The sequence below is a fragment of the Myodes glareolus genome, chromosome 13 (assembly GCF_982192425.1).
Source record: "Myodes glareolus chromosome 13, mMyoGla1.1, whole genome shotgun sequence".
Lineage (NCBI taxonomy): Eukaryota > Metazoa > Chordata > Mammalia > Rodentia > Cricetidae > Myodes > Myodes glareolus.
The window spans coordinates 40266444-40291520 of record NC_142038.1 but is presented as its reverse complement, the minus strand read 5'-3'; the positions used below and the strand labels follow the sequence as shown (position 1 = coordinate 40291520).

The 25077-nt window shown below is 45.4% G+C and overlaps 1 protein-coding gene across 5 annotated transcripts in view; it reads right to left on the bottom strand.

Moving 5' to 3' along the window:
• Positions 1 to 2215: 2215 nt before the first annotated feature.
• Positions 2216 to 25077, bottom strand: part of Sema6a (semaphorin 6A) — a 123592-nt gene continuing 100730 nt past the window's right edge. For all 5 annotated transcript variants that reach the window (XM_048419321.3, XM_087896068.1, XM_087896070.1 and 2 more), the window contains one exon: positions 2216 to 5566. In XM_048419321.3, the coding sequence (XP_048275278.3) occupies positions 4365 to 5566 (1202 nt within the window). In that variant the 3' untranslated portion in view covers positions 2216 to 4364. The remainder of the gene's footprint in view (positions 5567 to 25077) is intronic.

The window sequence follows — 25077 nt, the reverse complement described above, 5'->3', positions numbered from 1 at the left end:
ATTACTGCCAGGTGGCTTCTTAGGAGCATGGACACAGGTGGGGCTGCACGTTCTCCGAGCAGGGGAGGGCTCGGGTGCTCAGCAGTTAAAATCCCAGCACACAGGAGTCAGGTCTTCCCGTCTGTCTTCAGCCTTGTCCTCACAGGTTCTTACAGGCCCTGCTCAAGGCAAACCAAACTTTTCCTCCCCCACCCCCCCCCCCCCCAGCACAACACAAAGCTGCCCTTGCCTAAGCTAGCCCCTTTCTGGGCTAGATGGCCAGAGAAGGCTTCTCTTAAGGACCAGTTCAAGGTTGGCCATGTGACCTAGGTTCTGGGGATCTTGCTCAGTACTTGGTCCTTACCTTTGAAGGGTGATTAAAGGAGCTATGCTAATCTCTCTGCGCAAATGTGTAGGTAAAAGCAGTCAGCTCTGCCCGGCATGCTGGCAGTATGGATGAACGTCAAGAAACAGTGCTCATGAATATAACCAATTGCATGATATGCTTATTCTGATACTCATTCACTAAACACAATGACTATAAACCAATACAAATGTGCATTCAAAAAACCAGTTAGAAGTGATTTATGGAAAGAAGACTGGGCCAGATGAAGGCATCACTCTAGATGTGCACTGAGGCCCACAGCAGCTTCTAACGCTCAAACTGGCTTAGGACATATTTTTTACTACTGAAAGTCTCAAGTAAAATACCATAGCCAAGACTTATTTAAGTAATCGTTTTTAAAAAGTCCCCAGAGGAGAAAACCTGACCAGGCATTTCATAACACGATCTTGGGGGTGGGGGTGGGGGTAGGGGAGCAAGTCACATCCCAATGTGACTTCCGCCATCTTCCCAGTTACAAGAAAGAAATGCTAACAGGGAGCCAACTACAGCACCCTCCACCTTATCCATATGTAAGCAGGCTGAAGTCACATCTGTGCAAGGATCTATTTTTAGTGGACCCTTCATACTAAAATCCTAGCCTTGATCTCAACTATCAAGTCTACCGTAAATGTTTGATGATGAACCAACCCATAAAAAGAAAGCGCATGAAATGAGCAGAGGGAGTCAGTGCGTGTTTTGCCTTTTAATTACAGAGGCTTCTGCTAAAATCCCGCTCCAGGCTGGGTGCAGGCAGAGAAAACACATCAATAAGTTGGGTGGAGGGAGCAGGGGGAGGATACTGCAAAACAAATATGTCTAACTACGTTTGTACTGTAGACACCAGGTAGAGCTGGAAGAAAGAGAATCGTATCCTAAAAGAGCAGAGGGCAGGACAGTGGCTGAAAAAAATGAAAATTGAAGACGTAAACAGAAACATTCAGGACACAAAAGATAATGTAGAACAGTCTGGTTTTATTACTCGTGAGTAATAAAGAGCCCCTTCCTTGCTTTTTCTTTCTTCTCCCCTTTCTTTTTTATTCTTTTCTTCTTCTTTTTTTTCACAACATACATTAAACGGTGGGTCAGATGTTAGGGTGTGTGGAGACGGAAGGGAAACCGGTAACATCACAATAGTTTGTACAACTGTACGACCGAGTAAGCCCGACTCCGTTGCGTCTACAGTGTCTAGCCAGGGTGGAAAGCAAAGGCACGCTCAGGTTTATGGATAAACCCCCAGCACAAGGTGAGAACACAAAAGGAGAGGGACACTTAAATGCTAAGGACCAGCTCAGTACATGAGGTACTGCAGGGTGAACACCGAAAAGGATGGGTTGTGGGATGCAGGGATGTGGGTTTTGATGCAGGTCTCCTTAACACAGCTGAGGCAATGATGCCTACCTGGGTGGGGCAATACTCTTGGCAATCAAACACCGGTGACAAGGTCACAGGGTGACTGGCACCCATCACCTTTCTGATGTTCGTATTTGCAGAGAAAAGGCAAGGGAGAGGACAGAATCTATTTCTAGAAAGTCTTCGTGCTTTCAGGGCACAATGGTTATAGGTCAGGAACAATGACTCCACTAAAGGGCAAAATAAAGCCCAATGACGTCTTCTGTAGCCCGAACAACAGCCTCACAGATCTGCCAAGGGACTCTTGGGACAAAGGGCTGTGCACCTGTCCTCAGATGTAAGCTCCAGGCTCCCGGTGACTGCTCTGATTGTAGACACAACATAGTAACTAACCAATTCAAATTGGTCTTTGTCAATCTTTTTTTTTTTTCTGAAAGTTTATTATTTTATTTTTAAGACACACTAAGTCCAGACCAAAGTGGAAAAAGAAAGAGACGAAGAGACCACCGAATGAACTGTTTATATGAAAACAATGCTCATGGTTTACAGTGTGCGGACAATTCTTTTGTTTGTAATGGAGTAAACAAAGGTTCCTTCTGTGTGCTTTAGCAAAAGAAAAATAAGGGGGGGAAAAAAACAAACCACACACACTACCCGCTCCCAACCCTCTACAAACAACAAACAGGTAAAGGAATTTAAAACAAAACAGAACGAAACAAAAGAACCTTTGCCCCAGAGAAAGGATGTTGCAGCATCCATTGTGGTTTGCCTTGTATTTGGGGGTACCCATTAATCGCAGCAGGGACCAGCCTGCCCCATCTATTTCCTTGTTTTCTCTGTGCACTGCACGGGTGTGCTGAAGGCACAGCTTGGAGACTCCTCCCATTTGCCTCCCCAACCACCGCAGCAAGTTCTTCAGTCAGTGGACACAGCAGAAATGACGGCTGGGAGGGACTTCAGTCCCTTCCCTGCTGGCTCAGGAGGATGTCACCATTTTGAAATGATCTGGGAATATAAGGGGAGCAGAGCGCTCTGGGAAAGGGGCTTGCCACCCACAACACTGGGGGTCCATGCTTGCAGCACAGCCAAGGGTGGTTGGAGTTGGCACAACGGAAGGCATCGTGAACTGGAAGGTGTCACCCAGCCTTGGGCATTACGACCGTCACTACTGCGTTCTTTTTCCATCTGCTTGATCCAGTCTTCCAGAGGGCTGAGTGAAGGGTGGGGCTTAAATAAATATCTGCATTTATTTCAAGTAGGAAGAAAAAAAAAGTTGATCATAACGACAGTTTACAAGTGTGTACAACTCAGGGTGTAAGGCACAAATTTACATGTGGAAAACAGGCTATTCACAGATGTAACCCACGAAACACCCGTGTGATCAAATCATTAATTTATGCAAGGTAGCAGCCAGCATATTAACTAGTTCACACAGTTTGTGGATTTTTGTTTGCTGTCTCACATGCAAGGTGAAATGAGATGGGGGCGGGGGCTTCACAAGCTGGTGCCATCCTGACAGTGGGAGCCTCAGACAAAGCCATGTTTTCGGCAATGGGGCATAGGTGCCATTCGAAACATTTCTGTCCTAGGAAGTAGCTAGGACCTGAAAGGATTTTTAAACTTTTTTTTTTCTTGGCCAGAGATCCAACTGACAAATTAACTAGGAGATTTAAATAAATATTCCCCTCTTAGCACTGCCCTTTAGCTACTGACCCGATCGTCTAAACACAAAGCTCAGAATTCCAGCTCCAACTTATTTACTGAGTGAATTTATTGTAAAAATAAAGAAACTCAATTATTCCAGTTAATGGATTTCACGTTAAATAGTTTAACTTTCCACGGGTTTCTGCAGAGCTGTTCAGACGGTGGCATTTGGAAGAGTCTTTTCCTTAAGGAAAAAGTAACGGGCGAACAATAAATAAGAGTTACTTGCGTTAACGGTCACGTTATTCATTAAAAGCGAAGAGGAGCAGAAATCTATGACATCGTTGCCCAACATGGCATTTACCTGCTATAACAAAGTTGTAACACTGGTGGGCATTTCACAGTATCTGCGCATAGTAAACTTCTGCCATGGTTAAAGTCTGAGTTAGAATTATCAATGAATTCTTTAATTTTTTTTGTTTTTGTTTTTTTTTTAAATTTTCTTGGTTTTTTTTATTTTTTATTTTTTGAAAAATGTGTTTGTGTTTTAAAGTTTCAAACGCTTAACCCAGTTTGGTAACGTCCCGTGAGGCCAGGGACAAAATGTGGTTGTTGTTCACCCCTGCGTATGTGTGGATGTGTGTGGTGTGTGTGTGGTGCGCGCATGTGAGTGTGGGGTGTGCATGTGTGTTCATGTGACGATGGGGTGTGGATGTGCTTTTGGCTCATGTTCTTGACGATACTGAAGTCTCTTGTGAGTCTGACCTGCTGTACGATGTGGGGGAGTGTGAAGAGATAATGGAGGTGGCTGTTGCTAACCCTTCACCAAACCACATGGCCTGATTTTCAAGAGGGTCCCTGCGTCCCAGGGAGGAGGACCCAGCGTCCTCAACTCCTCCAGGGCCATCTTGGTCGGGTGGATACTCGAGGCAGCGGAGACCTTGCTGGCTGGATGTCTGCCTCCGCCTCATCTGATGCTTTGACGCCTGGCCCCCAACCCCAGGGATTATGTACACGCATCATTGGGCTTCATGGATGTGGAAAGGGGAGCAAAGGAGGGTTTGGGGGGTACGTCTGGCTTTAGCGAGGGGGTGCGCTTCAGCCCCGACCTCGTCAGAGAGTTGTAGGCATTGAGGCTGGGCTGCCTCGAAACAGTCACGGCCTGGCCAGGGGGCTGGGAGCTGTGCACCTGGATGGAGTCTACCCGCTGCGGGGCGGGCGGCGGGTTGTCTCCCCGGCCAAAGCTCTGGTTCCTGGAGAGGTGGGAGGAATTGGAGGAGTTAGTATTGTTTCTTTTGAGAGTGGTGGACTGGTGGCTTCTCGTGAGCGAGTTCGTGGGGTAGCTCCTCTTATACTCAAGCCCGTAGGAGGAGGAGTGGTGCATTTCCAGCCGCTTGCTTAGGCCGGTCTGCGACAGTGAGGCCCCCGGGGGGCCCAAGGAGGCCTCGCGCTGTGGAACTTTGGGCGGCAGGCTGTCCAGGTTCTCCACAAGGTTCACCCCATGGTTGGGACTCTTGCTGCTCAGATGCTCTTTGATGGTCTTATACTCCAGGGTGGCAGCCTGGTCCTCCAGAGCTATCTGAGCCACCACCTCGCTCATTTTGGGCTGATCCACATACTCATGCTGGTAGCCCTGCTGCGTGATGGGCAGGACCACCACACTGGGGATGTGGCTTGGGGAGGCCCGAAGGGGCAGGTCCGTGGGAATCACAGGGGAGCCCATAGGGGGCATGTCCTTGGTGCAGGCATTGATGAGGTTCTGGTTTCTCTCCCACTCACGGCTGCCGCGGTTGGGCTTCCGCTTCTGCTGCAGCGTCGGGGTGGATTCTGGGGTGGGCAGGGCGGTGAGGTCGAGGTGGTGCTGATCAGCCTTGATCAGCATCTTGGCCGTGTTGCTAGGCGTGGCCAGCTTGCCATTGTGCATGAGTGGAGTGAGGATGGCCTCGGGCTTTGGGTCTTTGGACTGGGTGTCCCCAAAGAGGCCACTGAGCTTGGTGACACTGCTCATAGATCCCCGACGTGAGTGGGTGAGCTCTTTCTCTTTGCGCTGCACTACTGCCACGTCTTTGCGCCGGTGGTCGCATACACAATACACGGTGATGCCTGAGAAGACGGCCCCCATGACAAAAGCCAGAATGACTGCAATGGCCAAGAGGGTGACAGGAACGAGCTGGTCGTTGCTTTTGAGGTAACTTTCCCGAATCACTCCTGTAATAGACACCGCACATGGCATTAAGAAACAAACAAACAAACAAAATCATCCTGTGAGGCTTACTGGTGTTCGGCAATCACACTGTTAATTAATAACAAAAATAAGTGACAACAGCGCCTCTGCATAGCTTGTCTTCAGGGTACAGCTTGCCAAACATTAACTAATTAATCCTCCCTGCCCCCATACCAGCCCAGCCAGCCCTGGCCCGTATGTAAATTAATTTTATTTGCTGTCCTCTTGGTGGCTTTCATTCTCTCCAGCAACGCGGTTTTTCAACTTCTTTCTAAGGACGACGGCAGGTTCAAAATTTATTTATCTGTCTTTTCCTTTTGATCTTTTGCACCTTCTATAGAATTAGAATGAATGAGCTACTCTGAGTCAAGAAGCAGTGGCGGCGATTTTATGCATGTTAAATGAACAAATCACATAACAATCACCGCTTCCCACTCAGTCTTTTCTGCGGACTGCCTGTGACAACAGGCTGGTGGAGAAAGGCATGCTTGCTTCTGAAGCGTCAAGAGGAGAGAGGGTTTATGCCACCACAGTGAAAAATAGCTCAGGCTCACAGGTTACAATATTTACATTCATTTTGCATCAAAAAGGAAACCCCCCCCCCCCCGCACTCCATTTCAGGTAAATATGCGGCAGAACTGAGAGAATATTTAAATCAGGGCCCCCCGCTGCCGGCTTGTAGAGTGTCAGGTCCCATTATTAGTCTTAGGGTTTTGCTGTCACCACAAAATTCTTCAGCAGAGCTGATCTTGTCGATTTCATAAAAATTCAGTGGCCACCCCGTCTATTATCTTCCACTACATTAACCAAGAAGCCTCGTTTCTGGGGGGGAAAAAAAAGTTGCCTTTTCTATCTTGCTTAATCAGCCACCAAGATGAGCGGCTCTAATCAAATGCAAAAACACTGAAGCTTTTATTTTTTAATACCAAGTGTGAACAGACACCACAACCCTCAGATCCTAAGTGCTTGATGCCGGTAGCTAAAATAAAATCAAATCAAATCTCCCAGGCTTCTATCCCTGCCTCTGGGAGTGAAAGAACACGAATACATTAGAGGCACCACATGAAGAAATGTAAACATTGTTCCTATTATGGAAAGATGGCAAGACAGAAAATGTACCTTGTCTGGTCTCTGGAGACACATTTCTCACCTGCTAAATCAACTCTTTCTGGGATATGTTTAATGTATTTTGCTGGCAAGTGTAAGTGGCATTGAATTAAAACGAAAGGAAATAAAAATCTATCCATCCCCAAACTCCTACCACGCATCCCTTAAACTTCTGCTGATTGTCGCTGTTAATGTTTGTAATGTCACAGACCAGACCTAGTAGAGACACAGCTCTGTCAGGAGGGGGCTTCTACTGAAATATTTTGATTCCTAAAGTGATGGTTTAGAAACTCAGAGGATCTAGCTGGAAGTTCACGCTTCTCTCCCTAGCATCCTCTTCAATTCTGACATCACTGGGGCTTGCTGGGGGTGGGGCGAGGCTGACTGTGCTGTGACAAAGGATTGGTACTTCCAGTCGGAGTAAACAGAGGTAGCAAACACCTTTTAAGAGGCAAAATTTTAGGATTAAACATATACCCACGGTGACGAGGGGTCGAGGTACCCCACGGAAAACAAGTGGAAGATGGAAAGCTATGAATAATTTCCTAAGGTGGCGCTTCTTAAATATTTCCCGACTTATCTTTAGGAGTTTTTTTAAGGTGTAAAAACCCAAAAAAGAGAAGGAAGGGAAAAACACACACACATAAAAACCAGCAAGGAAATGTGGCTCTAACTCACACATTATACGTGTGGTGCTCCTCAGACGATGGGGTGTCTTGAATTCAAATGTTTTAATACCTACACCTGAAATAAAATGTGAAAATTTCTCCCCAAAATTTGCATTTTCTTGTTGTATGAAAGTACCAACCGATTTTTCTTCCATTTTGGCTGTATGTGGAATTCTATTGCACACTTTCTTGACTCCCTACACATAACTGCACAAACAAATGTGCACACCTGTGAAGAAAATGCCTTCCTTCTTTTTCATTGATGCAGTGAGCTCCATGGTTCTAGCCATGGTGAGACTCCCATCCATAGAAGGGATGTTCTGATCACAGCGGGCGTTTTCCAGAGTCCTTTTAGGTGCTCATATTTACTGGGGATTATCGTTCCAAGGAATGTCTAATTATTAGAGGAAGCTGCCTACAATGGAATTCAGTGTTCTAGGACTTAAAATAAATGCCTCTTTGTCTAGATTCTCAACCTTCCTCACGCGACGACCCTTTAATACAGTTCTTCATGTCGTGGTGACCCCTAACCGTTGTTGTTTCAGAACTGTAATTTCTACTGTTATGGGTTGTAGTGTAAATACGTGACACGTAGAATGATCTTGGGCGACCCTTGTCATGACCTCAAATGTTTCATAACCCACAGGTTGAGAACCACTGGTTTAGAAGGTACAAGAACTAAAGCTGAGTGTTGAGACCAGATATCAAAAGAACTCCCCATTTAACATCTTCCCCCAAATAACACAATCGCCAGGTGCGGTGTGTTTTCTTCCATGACAGCAAGCTTGGGGACCAGTAAGAGGAACGCAAGGAAGCTGTGCCCTTCACCATGTAAGTCTAGATGTTTTAGAAGGCTAGTCCCAGGAAATAATGGTCTTTGTTCTGAAGACTTGCAAACCAGAAAGCCATCTTCTAACCAGAGCATCCTAACTAGCCAGGTGGCATTAGTCACACACCTCTGCAACCACACATCCCTTATACAAAGCATCACCGTGCCCGCCCCTCCTTCTGCAGGTTGTCCTTTTATGGAAGAGGGTGATCTCTCATCTCAAAATGAGTTCAACCCCTACCAGCCAGCCCCTTGCCTGTTGACATGACCTCCCCACCATGCAGGGAGCATGACTTCAGTACAATAAGGCTAGAATAATACATTTACTCCATTGGGAGTTCTATGCAATTACCACATTTATCCATTGCTTCTTATCCATAATTTCAGCTCCTAATACTCTTCTGGGTCGAAAGATCTTTAGTTGTCTGGCTCTCTTATTTACTCTTTCACCAGTAAAGACTTTTTTAGCTGATGACATTTGAGTTCAGATTTCTGGTTGTTAACAAGTCAGGTAGGATCTGATGTCTCAGGAAAATGGCGTGACGATTTTCTTTGGTCTCATTTTGCTGTGTAAACAGTACCAAAACCAAAACCAAACAAAAAACATTTCTGTATCTCTTTATCTTTTAGGTGACGGAAGCCAGGGGTTGGGGTGGGACACTTTGCTCATCTGTTTAGACAAATTCAGGAACCCTAAGCTCCATGTTCAAAACAGATCAGATATGAAATAGAAAGGGGAGCTGGAAAAGGGGATTTTATTTTTGAAAATATCTTCCAAACTTAAAGATTTCGGTGTAGATCATGAAAAGCAATAAAGGAGTATTCATGGCAATGATCAAATTAACTTCGCAATCTAGCCATGTTGAAGGGTCCAAGGGGGAACTGATTCAGGCAGCACTTTATATAAAAGACCTCAAAGGGTCTGGAATCATGGGTCCTCACCTATAGACTGATGACATTTTGGAGAGTGACTTAACACCTTGGGACCTCAGTTTTCTATCTCTAATGTGGAGTCAACACTAAATGTCAGAAGACTCCACAAAGGGAAGTAAGCGGTGGATTGGTGGCTCTCTGAGGATGGGAAGACACAGCAACTGAGTCTGTCAGTTCTCCCTCTCCCCAGGAAGGTAGGCAGACACACCCTTCCTGCTCTGTATGCTGTCCAAATGTGGCCAAAGAGATGAGAGGAGACTCAAGACAATACAAGAGAATGTTTTTATTTCGGGATAGCTTGTAGAACCCTAACTTTGAAATAATTAAAACAGAGCTGGAAAACATTGAGCAAACCCCAGCAAGGACAGTGAGGTGCCCTGTGGACGAACAATTCCATTCTCAGCTCCTTGAAGCAGTCACCGCGCTATTTGCACTTGTCACCCTGGCCTTCCCTAGGACTCAGAGTTATGTGGTTTAATAAATGACTATGGAACATACAGGTTTTCAGTAGGGACATTTTAAAATATCTTTCTAAACCTTGAGATACATCTTTGGAGTGACTATATAACCTTGATTTGGAAGTCTGAAAAAGAAACGATCTTCAATTTTGACCATTTTGATAGTAACCACCATCAGACAAATAAAGAGAGAGATCTATCTATAAAGGTACCAGGCATTTGCTCAAAACAATAAGAGGAGAAACGATAATAACTGGAAAGAAATTGGCTCTGGGATAATTCCAAAGGAGCCTATGAGGGTGACAGGGTGATTTGTGTCAACTGATGCTCCAGCGAGATTGTTTAATTTGAAACAAATGAATCTCTGCAAAGGGCGAAGGACCACAGGCTGGAGCTGGAATGAACATCCATTGCTTCAGCTACTGCATGGAAACCTGGAGACATGACAGTCTCACCTGCCCAAGTGCCCCCACATGCCAGGAGGAAAATAATAGACTTCTCCACTCTGGGCCAGTGACATGCTTTCTATCCATCCCTGGACCCTCTGTTCTCACCAGTTGAAAGTAGGGCATTAGGAATGAAAACAGCATCTGAAAAATGCTTTGCATTGATTCATTAACCACCAGCTATTTCTCACCAGTCATAAGGTGCTAAGTGGGTCTTCATTTCCACCTTCCTACTGCAAAAAAGCAAGAAGCACAAAGGCATACGGAGCTCTCCGAAACCACGCCTTAAATTGGCAGAACTAAGGAAGGTAGATCTCTGTGCTTTTTTCTTTTTGAAGGGAGAGTTTTCGGGTTGCCTGGAGGCCTCAGTAAGGGAATTGGAGGCCAAAGCAATGAAGGAAAGATTATGAATGATACCGCCCCCAGGCTCTGCAACATGATTCAAAATCAGAGCAATTATCGATTGTAAAATCAAAAGGAGCCCGATACAGTTCTGAACTGTCCCATAATGACCTTGCACATGAATTCTGAAATGTCAGAAGTCCAGGCCTCTTCTTAGTAGAGTGGCTTTGGTAGGTAGGTAGCTCTGCTTATGATTCCTCCGTGCCTGTGTCTCCTGTGCACCGGGCTCCAGGACAACTTAGTCCAGACAAGGTGCTATCTCCTAACTCAGGTTAGGCTGAGATTCTCTTGAGGTCTTTCTTTCCATCCTCCTGATATTAGCATCTTTGTGGCTGCCTTTATCAGACATTTCCTGCACAGTGCTGGGAGACGTGGCTGAGGCACAAGCCAGGAAGAAGACAGACCTTGCACTTAACTCCACCCGAAGTATAGAAATAAAACAGCCTACTCCAAGGCTGACCAAAAGCTTTAACAAGGAGATGAAATTGAGCTGAGCCTTAAAGACATGTAGGGCTGTAGAAATGCAGAAAAAAAAAAAAAACCAAAACATGGGACAAATGAAAGGAGACAGCTGTATTCAGAAAAGACGCTAACTTCCTTCTGGTCCCTTGCACTTCAGTGTGGCCCATCCTGCTGCACTGTCCTTTGGTACTGGGGTTTCATAAACCTTTGTCCCCTCTGTCTGGGAACTTCTCCCACCTTCTCACACATGTGGCTCCATTATTAGAGTCTGAGCTCGGATGGAGAAGAGCTCCTCACACGGGGCACGTACTACCTTCCACATGTAATCTGGGGCCATGCTCCTCTCTCCCGTAATCGTCACTGGCAAGATGCACCCTTGACGCTCATCTTCCTAAGCAAGGCTGGCCTAAGAGAAATGAACTCATCCCTTAGTCCCGGGAAGAACAATGTCCAACAGGGATCTGTTAAACCGACTGTAAACAAATGCTTGGGTGAAGGAATACAGATGGAAGAGAACAAGGCAAAGAGAAGCGACAAGCGTTTGGAAGAAGGATTTGAATAGCCTTGAATGACTACAGAAAGGTGTTTAGAAAATTTGGCAGTCTTAGAAAGGAAGTTCTTTCCTTTTGTCAAAGAAAGCTGACTCTAAGCTTGCTTTGTTTTATATTGAATTCATTACTGAAAAACTACTGGCTTACGAAGAAACCAGAGCCAAAAGCATCAAAAGCACAGCTATCATATTATCATTATTATCATCATCATCATTCCTTTTAAAAATTAAAACGCTCTGTCTTCAAGTGTACCTATTACCTGCCACTTATGCAGAGACCTGGGAGATACTATGGGACCGATCAGAACAGACAAAGAGATAAAAGCAGTTCTTCTTATTAAGCTGAAAACCTGAGCCCGCTCCAACCCCTCCAACGACCTCTCTCCTGATCTAAGATGCAGGCAGCCGGGAAAACTCGAAATGGTTAAGTGAGTACTTTAGCCTCTCACCCTCGTTCAGTGGGCTGCCTGTTTGGGAGCTGCGGTGGTATGATGGATGTGTCTGTCTCCATAGCGAAGTGATTAATAGGCATCTGTGTCGAGCGGACCCGGGGACCACAAAGACAACAAAGCTTTTCTCTGTCCTTTAGAGAAATATGCAAAGGCAAAAAGGAGGATGGACATTTCCTCCATCGTCGAGCCAGAGGGGGTTTGTGTTGGGTATAAGGACTAAGAACGATGGCAACCCCCCAAAAAAAGCCCCAGAGTCGAATCCCCTAAAAATAGACTCTCGGCTCTGCTTTATAGTAAGACAAGCCTGCAATTTCCTTGAAATCCTCATAACAACTTGAGTGAATAGAATCTAACAACCCAATTTTTCTTGTTTGAAAATCTTATTGCAACAAACTGCCAGGCTCAGAGCCCTCCAAGGCAATCTGAATGAATGGACCAAGTGAGAGCCAGCAGCACCAGGGCTGACCACACAGAGCCCACTGTAATCCCCACGAAGAGAGAGAAGCAAGCAGCAGGAAAGCCTCAACGGCAGACAATCTCTCCTCGGGGCCACACCCCAACCCGAAGGGATGACCACACTGAAAATGAAACGGGAGCTTTCTGTGGTTATCTTGGCAGGAAACCGTGTTCTTCTTGTCCTAGGGCCTAACGTTAACCAGATGGTTTGGGATAGACTGAAAATGCCAGCAGCCCTGGAATTGGGCTCAGAATTTATAACTCAAACTTTCCTTTTATTTCATCCCCCACCCCAGCATGATACAGATTAGGCGTCGGGAGGAGCCGCAGTCTTCGAGATGTCTAAAGTTAGTGACTCGCCACGCCTGAGTATGGGCAGCCCGCTATCCCGGCTAGATAGTAGTTAGGACTCACACATTGAAACGGTGCTTGCTGCGGTTGACTGCGGATGAACCCGCTGCCAGTTCTATCACTTCTGAAATGGATACAATTTTGGTTGGGATGCCTTCATGGGAAGAGAAAGGAGAGCAAGCGTAAAACTCATTCAGCTTCATTTTTCCTTAGAATGTCGCCTTCGTTTTCCCGTGCTTGGTTCACGCATCCTCTGAGGCTCTGCTGTTTTAGACGTGACCTTGCCAGGGGGACTGCACATTTAGACAGCAGACTAGTGTCTTTGTCGGATAGACAGTCACAGTAGAATCATTTTTAAAGCCGCACCTCGGAATGTTGGTTTGTGGGCTCATGCCTTAGAAGTTATTGTCCCTATAAGTTTAGTGTTAGTGATTATTTTAGATTTAAAAAGTTTTTTGCACAAAATTAATTTTATTATTCTTAATTGTGTGTGTGTGTGTGTGTGTGTGTGTGTGTGTGTGTGAATAAGGGTATGTATGTACACATTCATCCTGGGGTCAGTGGAAGGTAAAGGCATTAGATTCCCACTTCGGACTAGAGTTTTAAGCAGTGTGAAGCTGCCTGATGTGGGTGTTGGAAACTGAACTCTGGTCCTCTGAAGAGCTGTATATACTCTTAACAGCTGAGCCATCTCTTCAGCTCCATTTGCACAACTTTCAAGGTTTATTTTCCTGCCCTACGGTTTTCTTTCTAAGAAAGATTGTGATCTTTAACATCTACACGATCCCTGAAATCAGACCAACCGTCTCAGCCTGTCTTCTTCCTCTGCCTTATAATGAAGCATCAGACTGTGAAAGTGGGGGCTGGGAAATTCAGGCAATTCTTCATTTGGATTATGTGTAGTGCTTTGAGTTTTCTCAACAAAGTAAACATAAATCAGAGGGGAGATTTACTATATTCCAGTCTCTGAGAGGAAACTGAGAGGCGGCACCTAAGAACATTAACTATGAGGCCGTAAAGACCTGGGTTCGAGATGTGGTTCATGAGTTACCACTGTGTGGCCTGTGGGCATGTCTCTCCATTAGTCCCAGCAACATGGGCTAGAAGATGAGGGCTACTGGAAGGATGAAATGGGCTAAGCAGATGAACACATGGAGAGCATTGGCCTGTTGAGTAAACACTCAACAGCAGTATTTCTAGAATTCCGGATGAGTTGCCTGCCTTGAATAGGGTCTGAGATAGAGTACCGTAGAGCACACTTCGATGCAACCCAACTGTATTAGTTAAGAGTGGAGAGATACAGATGAAAACATACAGCCCCGAGTCTTGGCAAATGAGCGTCCAAGAGACCCCCTCAGCAACTTGAACAGTGTCATGAGTTAGTAACACCCAGCATCTGCATCACCCTAGCTTATTAAAAGCACAACTTTTCAGGTATAGCTAGGCCCTCCTTTGTATCAGATCTCAGCTGGGTCTGACACTGGTCATTCTTGAACTCACTAACATTTCTGAACCCTGCCTTAAATGTCTTCTGCAATGTTTTAGAAAACAAATTTACATGATGTAGCTCTGAAACCCTACTGCAGACACATCCAAGGCAATGGACTTCCAAAAATGGTTTATGAAAAACATAAGTAAAGGAACCAAGTGTGCCTTGGTGTTCAAAGTGCCAATCTTTAGGTTACATGTGCCATTTATTTACTCTGATTAACACTAATGTTCTGACCAAGGATACAATAGTGATACTATTTCATTGGACAAATTTCTCTCATCTTTTCAAAGGCTTACTTTTATTATTTTTATTCATGTGTATGTGTCTGGGGGGCGCAAACATGTAAACATATCTTTTCCTTGCACAAATTTCTCTCATCTTTTCAAAGGCTTACTTTTATTATTTTTATTCATGTGAATGTGTCTGGGGGGCGCAAACATGTAAACACCTGACAAAAATATTACATGTGCCTTAAATTATGCCACTACAGTCATAACACCACATAAAACCACCCAACTGTTAGTCCCATGGCTCCTGGGAAGATGTCCATGGCCTCTAGTGGCCCTAACATGAAGACATGATGTGCCCACCTCTGTAGTAGGGGCCACTGGTTATTGATCAGAATTACATAACTCAGATGTGTCCCAGATTGGATCAGCCCAGGTATGCTGGTTCTCAGGGGCAGAAGAGAATGCTTCTGCGTGCCCACAATCGAGTAAAGTCACCTCCTTTAATGGACCACATCTAGCAGCAGCCCAGATCAGCTCCTTAAACTCTACCCATGACCACGGAAAATTGCTCGGGTCATATAAAAAGTCTTTCCCTCTCCCTCTACGTGACTAGACACAAGGAAAAGAACCCAGGAAGGCTCTCTGTCTTTATATTTTTTCAACTGGAAAGGACGAGCCTGAGTTCATGTTTCATTCCAATGCTTTGGTACGGTTTTATGATACCAAAAACGCCCAGTGTGGCAGTGCCCTCAATGGCTCTTGGCACCTCGGGTCTGTTAAGGGGAACTGAATCTGAAAACCCATCGAAATGTATGACATTTTAAGTTACATTAAACTTCTGCTGTGTGCTTTTAAATCACAGAGTGCAAGGCCAATCAGCACTTGGGGTGTATTTATTACCCTAACAAATGTCAGATGATTGTGTCCAGTGTTATCTATTATTTATGGATAACAAGAGGCTAAAGGAGACTGCAAATGACATACTTTAATATGTCTAAAAGGTTAGGCATAATACAGTTTACAGCCCTATAAATTTCTTGACACCATTTTCCCCTCTGAATAAAGCATTGTCAATGGCTGTCCACGTGGAACTCCTATTATTTCCATACCATTCATAATAACCGCCTCTGTCTTCACTGAGGCAATGGTAGGCGCATGCTTGATAAGAAACACATCCGTGTAAAAAATGTGAGCTTTAAAAATTCCAATTGCTCGCTTAAAAACGAACCGCTTCACGCAGATAGCTCCCAAGCTGTAGACGTATAAGAGATCGAGAAATATTAATTGAAGATGACCAACCTTCACACTGTCTGTAATGGGCTGTCTGGCACTGATGAAGGTCCCATCTAATATGTGCCCAGCATATATGAGTTGACCCACCTAGGTTTCAGAAACTCGCTTCAGGGCCTTGCCGAGGTTTAAAGAGCTAAAGACATTTACGTCTGATGAAGTTGACGGGGCTGCTGACAGTCCGTCTGGCAGAGTTATGACTTTGCTCTGACTCTGAACAGCCTGGATCTCCCCAGTACCAACAGAAGAGCGCAGGCTTTCATGTCCTTTCTCTCTGGGGCAGTGGTGAATTATACATTTGGGGACAAGCCCTACAGAGCTTGCAGTCATTCTCATGTGTACCTAGGCAAAGAGAAGGCCTCCGTAGGAAATCACCCATTTTACTCAGTCCTCTGCAGACCAGTCTGCCTTCAGAACAATGAGAGCTGCGAAGCGAGCTGTCTTAAAAGCCTTAAAACTAACAAACTACCCAAAACTAGGCTCTGAGTAGGTGCTGAAAGCAAGCGAGCATTGTTTTTCCATCCTTACAGGGGACCCAAACTCTTAAATTGACTCTTCACAATTTCATTAGGAAGACACAACAGAATCTAAGGGAACAGAGTGCAGCGGAATCAATTAAAGAGCAAGTGCGTAGCTGCTCCAGATGTTCCGTTAATAAGATCATGCCTAGCCTGGTCCCTGGAGTCCTTGAAAGTTCCATTAAGCTGTCAGAAAACTTTGTCATTGTGTGTGTGTTTGCACAAAAGATGGGAAGAGAGTGGGAAAAAAACAAAAGGAGAGTGCGGGGAAGGGTGGTGTAAAGTGTCATGCCGGGAACCGTAGGGCCTGTGAACACAGATACAGAGGAAAGGCAAGAAGAACAATTGGACGGCGAATTTCGTTTCTTTAAAATACTGCAGCTCAAGCTGCTGTTTTGAGTCACAGCTTAAGCTTCCCTAATCATAACTTAAGACCTTCATTTTGGAAGAAAAATGAATGGTATGTGGAAAAGGGGGTTTAGTGGGTGTCTCTAGAAAATTCCAATATTGGTGTACTGATTCAAGCAGGCAGGGAGATGAAATAGCTTTTGCATGGCTGACATTTAACTTTTTTTCCCTCTCTACCCTTTCCACAATAATCTCATCAAGACCTTAGATGAATTCAGCTGGTTGTCAAGAGGATAGAAAATTAATTAGATCAGATCTACATCCTTGCCTGCACAACCGAAGGAACAATTGCACGGTCTGGATGGGATTCTCAGCCCAAGCGTCCTCCCTGACAAATATACCCAGGAAACCCCACACCCTTCACTCCAAGGCCCAGGAGTTAACTGTCCACAGCACCATTTTCCTGGGTCCTTCGACTCCCCAAGTAGATTCTCTTTTTGGTAGTAGCAGAATAGTATTTACTACTATTCCAAAGTTAAAGGGTAGCACATAGGATTACATTTTCACTTTTTTCTTAGCCTCTCATGACTTCAAGTTCTGTCATGGGTGAAACATTACACACCACATATTACAGTGCCTCACTTAAGGGACAGAGAAGCTCTAGTTTGGAGTTCTGCTTCCTGGGGCTTTACCTGGAGTCAAGTGCTTATGTTGGCAAGGAGCATCTACCAGGAAAAGGCAGTAACAGACATGTTAGGACCAAACTCGATACAGAAATCCCTCCTGCAAATTCATTGAATATTTGTAATCCAGAATTGCATGTGATCAGACAAGCAGGCTGGTAGATGTATCATTGGCTGATCTACCTTTGTCTTCCCTTGCTTTCCTCGGGTCTCTGTCTCCTGCCATCCTTCATCCTGTTGCCGCTGCCTGCCTGAAAAGCTGAGACAACTTAGCACGCCACTTAGGGCACTGTGCTCTTATCTGAGCCTAGCTCACATTTCAGGCTTTTATATTCTTGCTCACTTTCGTCACCCCACGTGACATGCCTCTTAGTGACCCACTCGGTGCATGAACAACTTTGTGACTTGTCCCTTCAATTTGTTCTCCTCGCAAAAAATTCTTTCCCTTCTTCCGTTACTGACATCTAACATTTCCTTCAATGCTTTTCAAGGCCTTTCCCTAGTCTACCCTATTGGGAGCCAGCCATGGCCTGTCTTTACCCCACCACGGCTGTCTTCCCTTTCATCCTTGACTTCTCTTGCATGGACTTCCCTCTGTCTCACCAGAAGCTAGCTGTGAGTCTCACCACTAATTGTAAACTGCTTCTGTGCAGATTCCTATCACAGCCTGTATCTTCACTGGACAGTGGGAGTGCACTTTAATCCGGCACTCAGGAGGAAGAGTCAGGTGGATCTCTGGGTTCGAGGACAGCCTCGTCTACAAGAGCTAGTTCCAGGGCAGCAGGGGCAACACAAAGAAACCCTATCCTGAAAAAAACAAAAACCAAAACAAAATCTGTATCTTTAAATCCAGTACAAGACTTGCACATGGATACTTGTTGGATGAATCAATAGAGTAATGCTTCTATGTTTTTCCTTCGTTTGTTTGGTTTTTGGGGTGTGTGTGTGTGTGTGTGCGTACATATGTGCATGGGAAGGCTAGAGGACAGCCTTAGGTGTCATTCCTCAGGATGCCATCGATCTAGCGTGTGTGTGCAAACACACGTGTCCAGTGCTAGGGTCACAGGTACAAGCCACCATGTCTAGCTGTCTATGTGGTTTCTAAGGACTGGAATTCATGTTCTCGGGCTTTTCCGCCCATACACTTTAATGACTGAGCCTTCTCCACAGACCTAAGAAAGTTGTCCTTAGGTCTTTCTTTGTGACTAAGGCTCTTGTCACCACTACAGAACCATGATTTTCTAGCGCTTTCTCAGTCTCAGTCCCCCACAAACAAACACAAAAGTGAGACCAAACACCTGGGTGGATCGTACGACAGCTGACGAAAACTTTCATGCTAGATAAGCCTTAAAACAACAAGGTTATTAACTGTCCTGCTTGGATGCAATTCTATTTAAGAACCTTTCTCAGATAACAGTGCCAACTGGATCGACTTTCAGTGGATGTCTATTACCAATACCATGTTTCTGATGGATACGAAAATTTTAGTGATTATTTTCTGAAATCAAATGTGATAAAACTATCAGACAATTTTTTTTTTAAATTTTCCTTTTCCTTTTTTGGGTGTGTGTGTGTTTCTCTGTGTAGCCCTGACTGTCCTGGAACTTGCTTTACAGAACAGGCTGGCCTTGAACTTGGAGATCCTCCTGTTTCTGCCTTTCAAGTACTGGGACCAAAGGCTTGGGGTCACTGAGCCTGGCTACAGTAGGAATTTTTAAACCGAGTTTCTCTGAAATAGTTTATTCTAAATTTCCAAGAGTGGTCCAGAGGCCAGCTCTGAGACCAGCTCTCAGATCTCCTGAATAAGTCACCAGCACTGCTTCCTGAAGGGAAACATGGTATACTTATGTTACTTAGCTTTTTGACAACTTGGCATAAGCTACAGTCTCCTGGGAAGAGGGAAGCTCAATTGAAGAACCACTCCCATTGGACTGGTCAGTGAGTAGGGTCACCCCTGGGCAGGTGGTCCTGGCTTACACAGAAACGGCAGCCATGGGGAGAAAGCCAGTAAGCATCATCCCTCCCTGGTTCCTGCCTCTGCTCCTGCTGTGTTCCTGCCTTGACTTCCCTCAATATGGACGGTTATTGGGATATGTAAGCCAAGCAAGGGCTTCTCTCCCCAAGCTGCCTTTGGTCATGGGGGCTATCACAGCAACAGAAAGCAAACCAGGACCCTGCAGCTGTTACTTTCAGATACAGAGTGATGCTTTGGAGAAAGTACATCACATGAGGTGTCTAGGATAAACCAATAGGGTTCAGGTGGAAAAAATAGACAAGATACTTGGCTAAATATAAACCTAGATACACAGTGGTGCTTTAAGAGAAAAGTATGTCTCTTGTAATATTTGTTCTATGCTTACACTAGAAGCATCGATTTTAACTATTTGAAAAATAGTATTTAAGTATATCTGAAATTCAAATTTATCTGAGCATGTTGTATTTTACCAAGCGACCCTCCTTTTGTACTTTCTAACAATGTATTTCCAAGGCTCCAAGACTCCCACAATTATTTGAAAATTTCTAAAATTGTTGTTGTTGTTGTTATTGTGTGTGTGTGTATATGTGTGTGTGTGTGTGTGTACACATGCTGGTGCCATAGCATGCACACACAGGTCACGGGACAATCTGTGATTGCCAGTTCTCTCTTTCCATCCTGTGGGGTCCCCAAGATCATACTCAAGTCCTCAGGAAGTGACCCACTGAGCTATTTCAAGAGCCCACGGACACTCCTGATACAAACTTGAAAGGTTTGGAGGTTAGAACAGCTTGACAGAGTTATATAAAATGGTATTAAATCTTTATGGGGCAGACACAGTACAACTTACACTCAGAAATGCTAGCTTTTTAAGAGTTTCCTTTTCCTCACCACCAGTAGCAGCTTGTGTAGCATTTCCCCATGAACAGGGCAGGATGCCTTCCTCCCAACGACCCAGAGAGGAAGAAATGAACTCTGCCCAGCCCTCCTTCTCTCAGTCGCCTTGCTCTGACCATCATGTTTTTGTTATTTTGAACTTCAGATTGCTAAGTGGAGGGAAGGGCCTCTTGCGCCTCCCACCACTGGACCCACAAGATGGCCGCCTTTTCTCAGGAAGTTTCCCGGAGACCAGTCATGCTCCACGGTCACATCTGAAGATGACCGATGCTATAGGAAAACTGAAAAGCTTGGTTGTAAACGTTTCAGAGGAAGCTCCTGCTAGTCAAGAAGTCAGTGTTTACAACATTTTAGATGGAAGTCCCGTAGCTGACACTCCCGTTTCCTCCTTTCCTGACTTGGTGATCTATTACTACTATGATATTGGCACTGAAGGAAAACGGGCTGGGCCACAGCATCCATGGGAGCGCCACGCCCTTGCTGTTTGCAGTCAGGGCTCGTAGCGGTTCCCAGAGTTGACTGTGTGAGTCTTCATCTGGCTCCTAGAGGCTGTGCTGACCACGTAGGTCTTTCGTCACCTTTGTTCCTACTTGTGCTTCGTGTGTCTGGCAGCTGGGTCTGCCTTTGACAGCAACTGAGTGTGTCTGTCTCGCTCAGCCCAGAGGACACCTCAATGGCCCCCAAAACTGCACTACAGAGTCAGTGATTAATTTTTCCTAAGGCACCCCAGAGAACATTTTTGTTAAGGGTGTTACTGAAGAAAGAGCACAAAACATCTGGCTTACGTCAAGAAGAGGCCTCTTTTTCCTCACATATCACCATCACGAGCAACAATGGTTTTTGTGCATAAAACCACTTGTATATAATTTGATAAGAGTCAAGAAATTATTTTTTTCTTCTTGGGAGAACAGGCATGCTTCAGAATACCAAATCAGGTAAGTTTTAAGCACTGACGAGGAATACAGTTATAACTGGCCCTGTGCTCAGGGGTTCAGTGTACGACTCCAGGGACATGCGTTCCTCAGTCTGTTGGTATTGCGGGCCTGGTTCTGAAGTTCTGGGACTCACGGAGTGAGTGGAAGGAAAGGTAGGAAGGGCCAGTGTATGTATTTTCAGGACGGGGATACACGTGACAGCCCTAAGAAGCAGAAGTGGCTGGAGGTAAGCTTTCTCTCAGGCCACAGTGTGGCTAAAAACTGCTGCCTTCTGGTCTAGGGAACACACGGCTGGTGGAGAAAAAAAAGCGTGACAGGTGCGTATAGGCTATAGAGGCGAATTTCCTTATAGCCGAAATCCATCTGCCTTTAAAATTGTTCTCTTCCCCAACTTCAAAGCTTGGTTTGGGGACAGAAGTGAGAGGAGCACAGGGTGGCTGATTTTAACACTGACTCTCGTTCACTTGGCTTTGAAGTACCCAGACAGCTCAGGGCTTGGACGGCATCAAGCCTCCTTCCAAGTACCAAGGGCGGTGTTCTTAGTAGTAGTTTTATCCTTACTGGACTCTCCCAGTCCCTCTCGGCCAGCATTACCCAAACTTTACTAAGTCAGGGACCACACCTACGGCTCCAGCCACACCGACAAGTCTCACCATATGACTGACTTAGTAGTATATCTACGATTTCTGCTATTTCTCCTTCCTTAACATTTGCTTTAAATTAGCTTTAACAACATATTTCACATGGAGAATTTACATAACTGTTATGTATTTATAAGATGACTGTCACTTTTGACGGACAAAAAGTCAACTTAAAATTATTAACCGAAAGCAAAACAATATTCACTCTAGTTAAGTCCAGCTGCAAGGTAAGCTCCATTCTAAAGCCTGTTGTTCACTCTTGGCTACACAGGGACGTCCACAAGTTTAGGACACTATTGACGACAAAGCACCGAGTGGAGACTATTCCCTGACATAAGAAAGAGAGGGCACAAATTCCCCCCGTACCAATATTCCCGAAGGCCACAATGTCCCCGCGTCACCTAAAGCATCCGCATTCCATGTAAGGTGCCACATATCACACTTGGAGGCAATGCTGTCAAAGGTTATTATGATTATGATGCATTAAGAAAACGAGAAATTGGCAATAAAGAGAATTATTGACAAATTCTAATCATATAGCTGCATTCAGGACGGGCATAAAAACATGGGCAATCCCCTCACCATCCCAATAGACTTCCCAAGACTTAGTAGATACTTCTTTCCCAAACTAATTACACACTGAGTAAAATGCTGTCTACAACTACTATTCATTTTATCTTAATTTAAATGCTGCTTGTACTCCTCCCCTGGTCTACAGTGACCAGAGACCATCTCTTTTGGACTAGGCCTGACCAGGTGGTAGCATCACACTCTCAGTTTCCCGAAATGGGATAAGCATGCAACGATGCTGAGATTTCTCACCCCACGAGAACATCTACTTTTCTGGTTACCATCTTATTTGCTTTCCGTGAAGTCTGAAGAGGGGGGCAGTCTCTCCTGCTCATGAGTTCTCTCGTACCTACCAAGAGCAGGCTTGGGGCTGACATTCATATCTGTGGCCTTCCGCAGCTCTGGCAGCTTTGTACCTGCCCAGCAGCCTGCTGTATCTTTTAGCCCTCTTGGGGATTCACTTTTATACCACTCCTAATTTCAGTAGGAGAAAGGGGATACAACAGTGACCATTCTCCTCCCGCAAGTTTATCTAATTTAAAAAAAGAAAATTCTTACTTCTTTTGTGGTGGAGAGTAAACAGACCTAAACATAAGTTGGGTTCCTTCTTTTATTTCTATGTAATCAGAGCCCCTTTGGAACTACCCATTACCACCTCAATGGTTATTGGGTGAATACATAATATATAATTTTAGATGTGGCAAAAACCAAGAAAGAAGTAGTCAGGTTGCATCTAATTTATCAACTTGGTGATTGAAAGGCCGGCCTGAGACACTCCAGATATCTAAGGACCCAGAGATAAAACAGCGGTTGGTTGTGAATCCAGGGCTTGGAAAATATCAGACATTTTTAAAGAAAAGAATCAAGTCAAGAGACATTAGACAAGGCCAGTAGGGTAATGAAAAGCAAGTCCAGTTACCGAGAGAGAAAATTACTCCATTTTCTATGCTAATGGATCATTGTGCTTGGTAGGTTTCCGCTCACGCTTTGTTAGTGGGATGGTATATCCACACAGCTCCTGAATGCCACTCCACTCACAGTATAGAAGGAAAGAGCCTTGGAACATTCCACGGGGGGTTGGGGGTTGGGCAGAGGGCTTGGGTCTACTATTTCGAAAGGGGAGGCTAAGAGCAATGGTAGCAGAAGGGGGTTAGACGGCAAGGTGAGGGCAGGGCTGTGACAGAGGAGCAGGATGCACAGGGTTAAACCAAGACCAGAGACGTGACAAGGAAAGGAAAGAAAAAGCAGCAAGCATACTCTGGAAGTGTGTTTGGGAGGGCGGGGTGAACAAAGAATGGGCTTGGCCCGGGGTCAGTCAGTGGCTATGCGGAGCTAAGCCAGTGGGCTCGCCCTGCTCACTGACGCTTTCTCGCTGGCTCCAATACAAGGGCCCCGGGGCACTTGACTCTTCCTCAGATGCTGGTCAGTGGACACGGTTTCTGCCCCGTGGAGAGATGTGAAGCGTGGTGGAAACAATTCCAGAGTATCTGACTGCGAAAGCTGGGGCACACATGTGTCACATTCCCATGAGACAGTCAGCCCGGTGAAAAGAGCGCCCGCAGAGGCCCTCAGGAAACCCAGACGAGTACAGCATCCCAGCGGATGCCGAACACAAGGATGCGACGTCATTGAAGCGCTCACATCAGGAGATGGGAGGAAGGCGGGAAGACCACAGGTTGGGTCAGGCTGAGGGACATTGTAGTGAATCAGAGAAGGGACAGGACTTTTCCAACAGAGAAACATCGTCACCAAGTCACGCCACACAGGGCTTGGCCAAACAAAAGGGAAGTTGGAAACAAATCATGAACAGCAAACAGAATGGTCATTCAGAGAAAAAGGGGAGAATCAAAAAAAAAAGAAAAATCATAAAAATCATGGTACAGGGAACATTGAGCTCTGTCATTTCAGTTTCTGCATAACAACTCGTTGGCATTGCCCCATCAATCACAGACCGCAGCTGTCCAAGATCAAACTCAGGTTTGATGGGGCAAGGCAAGGAGGTTGGTCATAGCACAAGAACAGCAACCGTGTTAAACACCCATGCAATCACCTCTGCCACCATTGTCTGACACTCTGCAGGCTGCTTCCAGCGTTGTCGGCGTTCAGAATGAGACTCGGGAGAGTGAGCAACGCCGAGTTTTAAAACAATCTGTCAAAGTGCTAATTGGACTCCTTCGGAGCCTCCATTCCTTTAGGGGGGAGTTGACGAATAGAGAAAACCCATGCTGTCCCTCTCAGGGAAAAGCAGAGAAAATGACCGCAACCCAGGCCTGACCAGAAAGACTTCTTTCTAGTGTCACAGGTAAAAACTGGGCCAGTAAGTTGTCCCCGACTTGAGAATACAGACAGGGATGACGTATCTGAGGTCTGAAGCCACACACAAATAATGGCACATGCTGGGGCCTGTGGCATGTCGGGTCGCTTTCCCTTCACTGAATACTTTCTTAGGCTGGTAAGGACAGATCCCTCTAACTTAAAGAGGCCGAAGAGACAAAACCAGCTTTGTTCTTTAAATAGATTTGGAGCGGGACAGATGAAGAAACGGAAGTCTATAGAATAATAAAAGCAGCAAGGAAGAACAGGATAAAAGGGCTCAGGAACTAGGGCAAGAGAGTGTACGGTGCTTACAGGATAAAAGCAGATTTAAAAAATATATATGAAGAATTAGCATGGGAGTCTGTCCAGAAAGGAATACACCCAACATGGGGAAATCTGAATGTCAAAAACTACAGAAGAAGGCATGACCCAGATGGTCCTCCAAGGGTCCCCGTGAACTCCCTGACCCTCAAAACTCCAACCTCA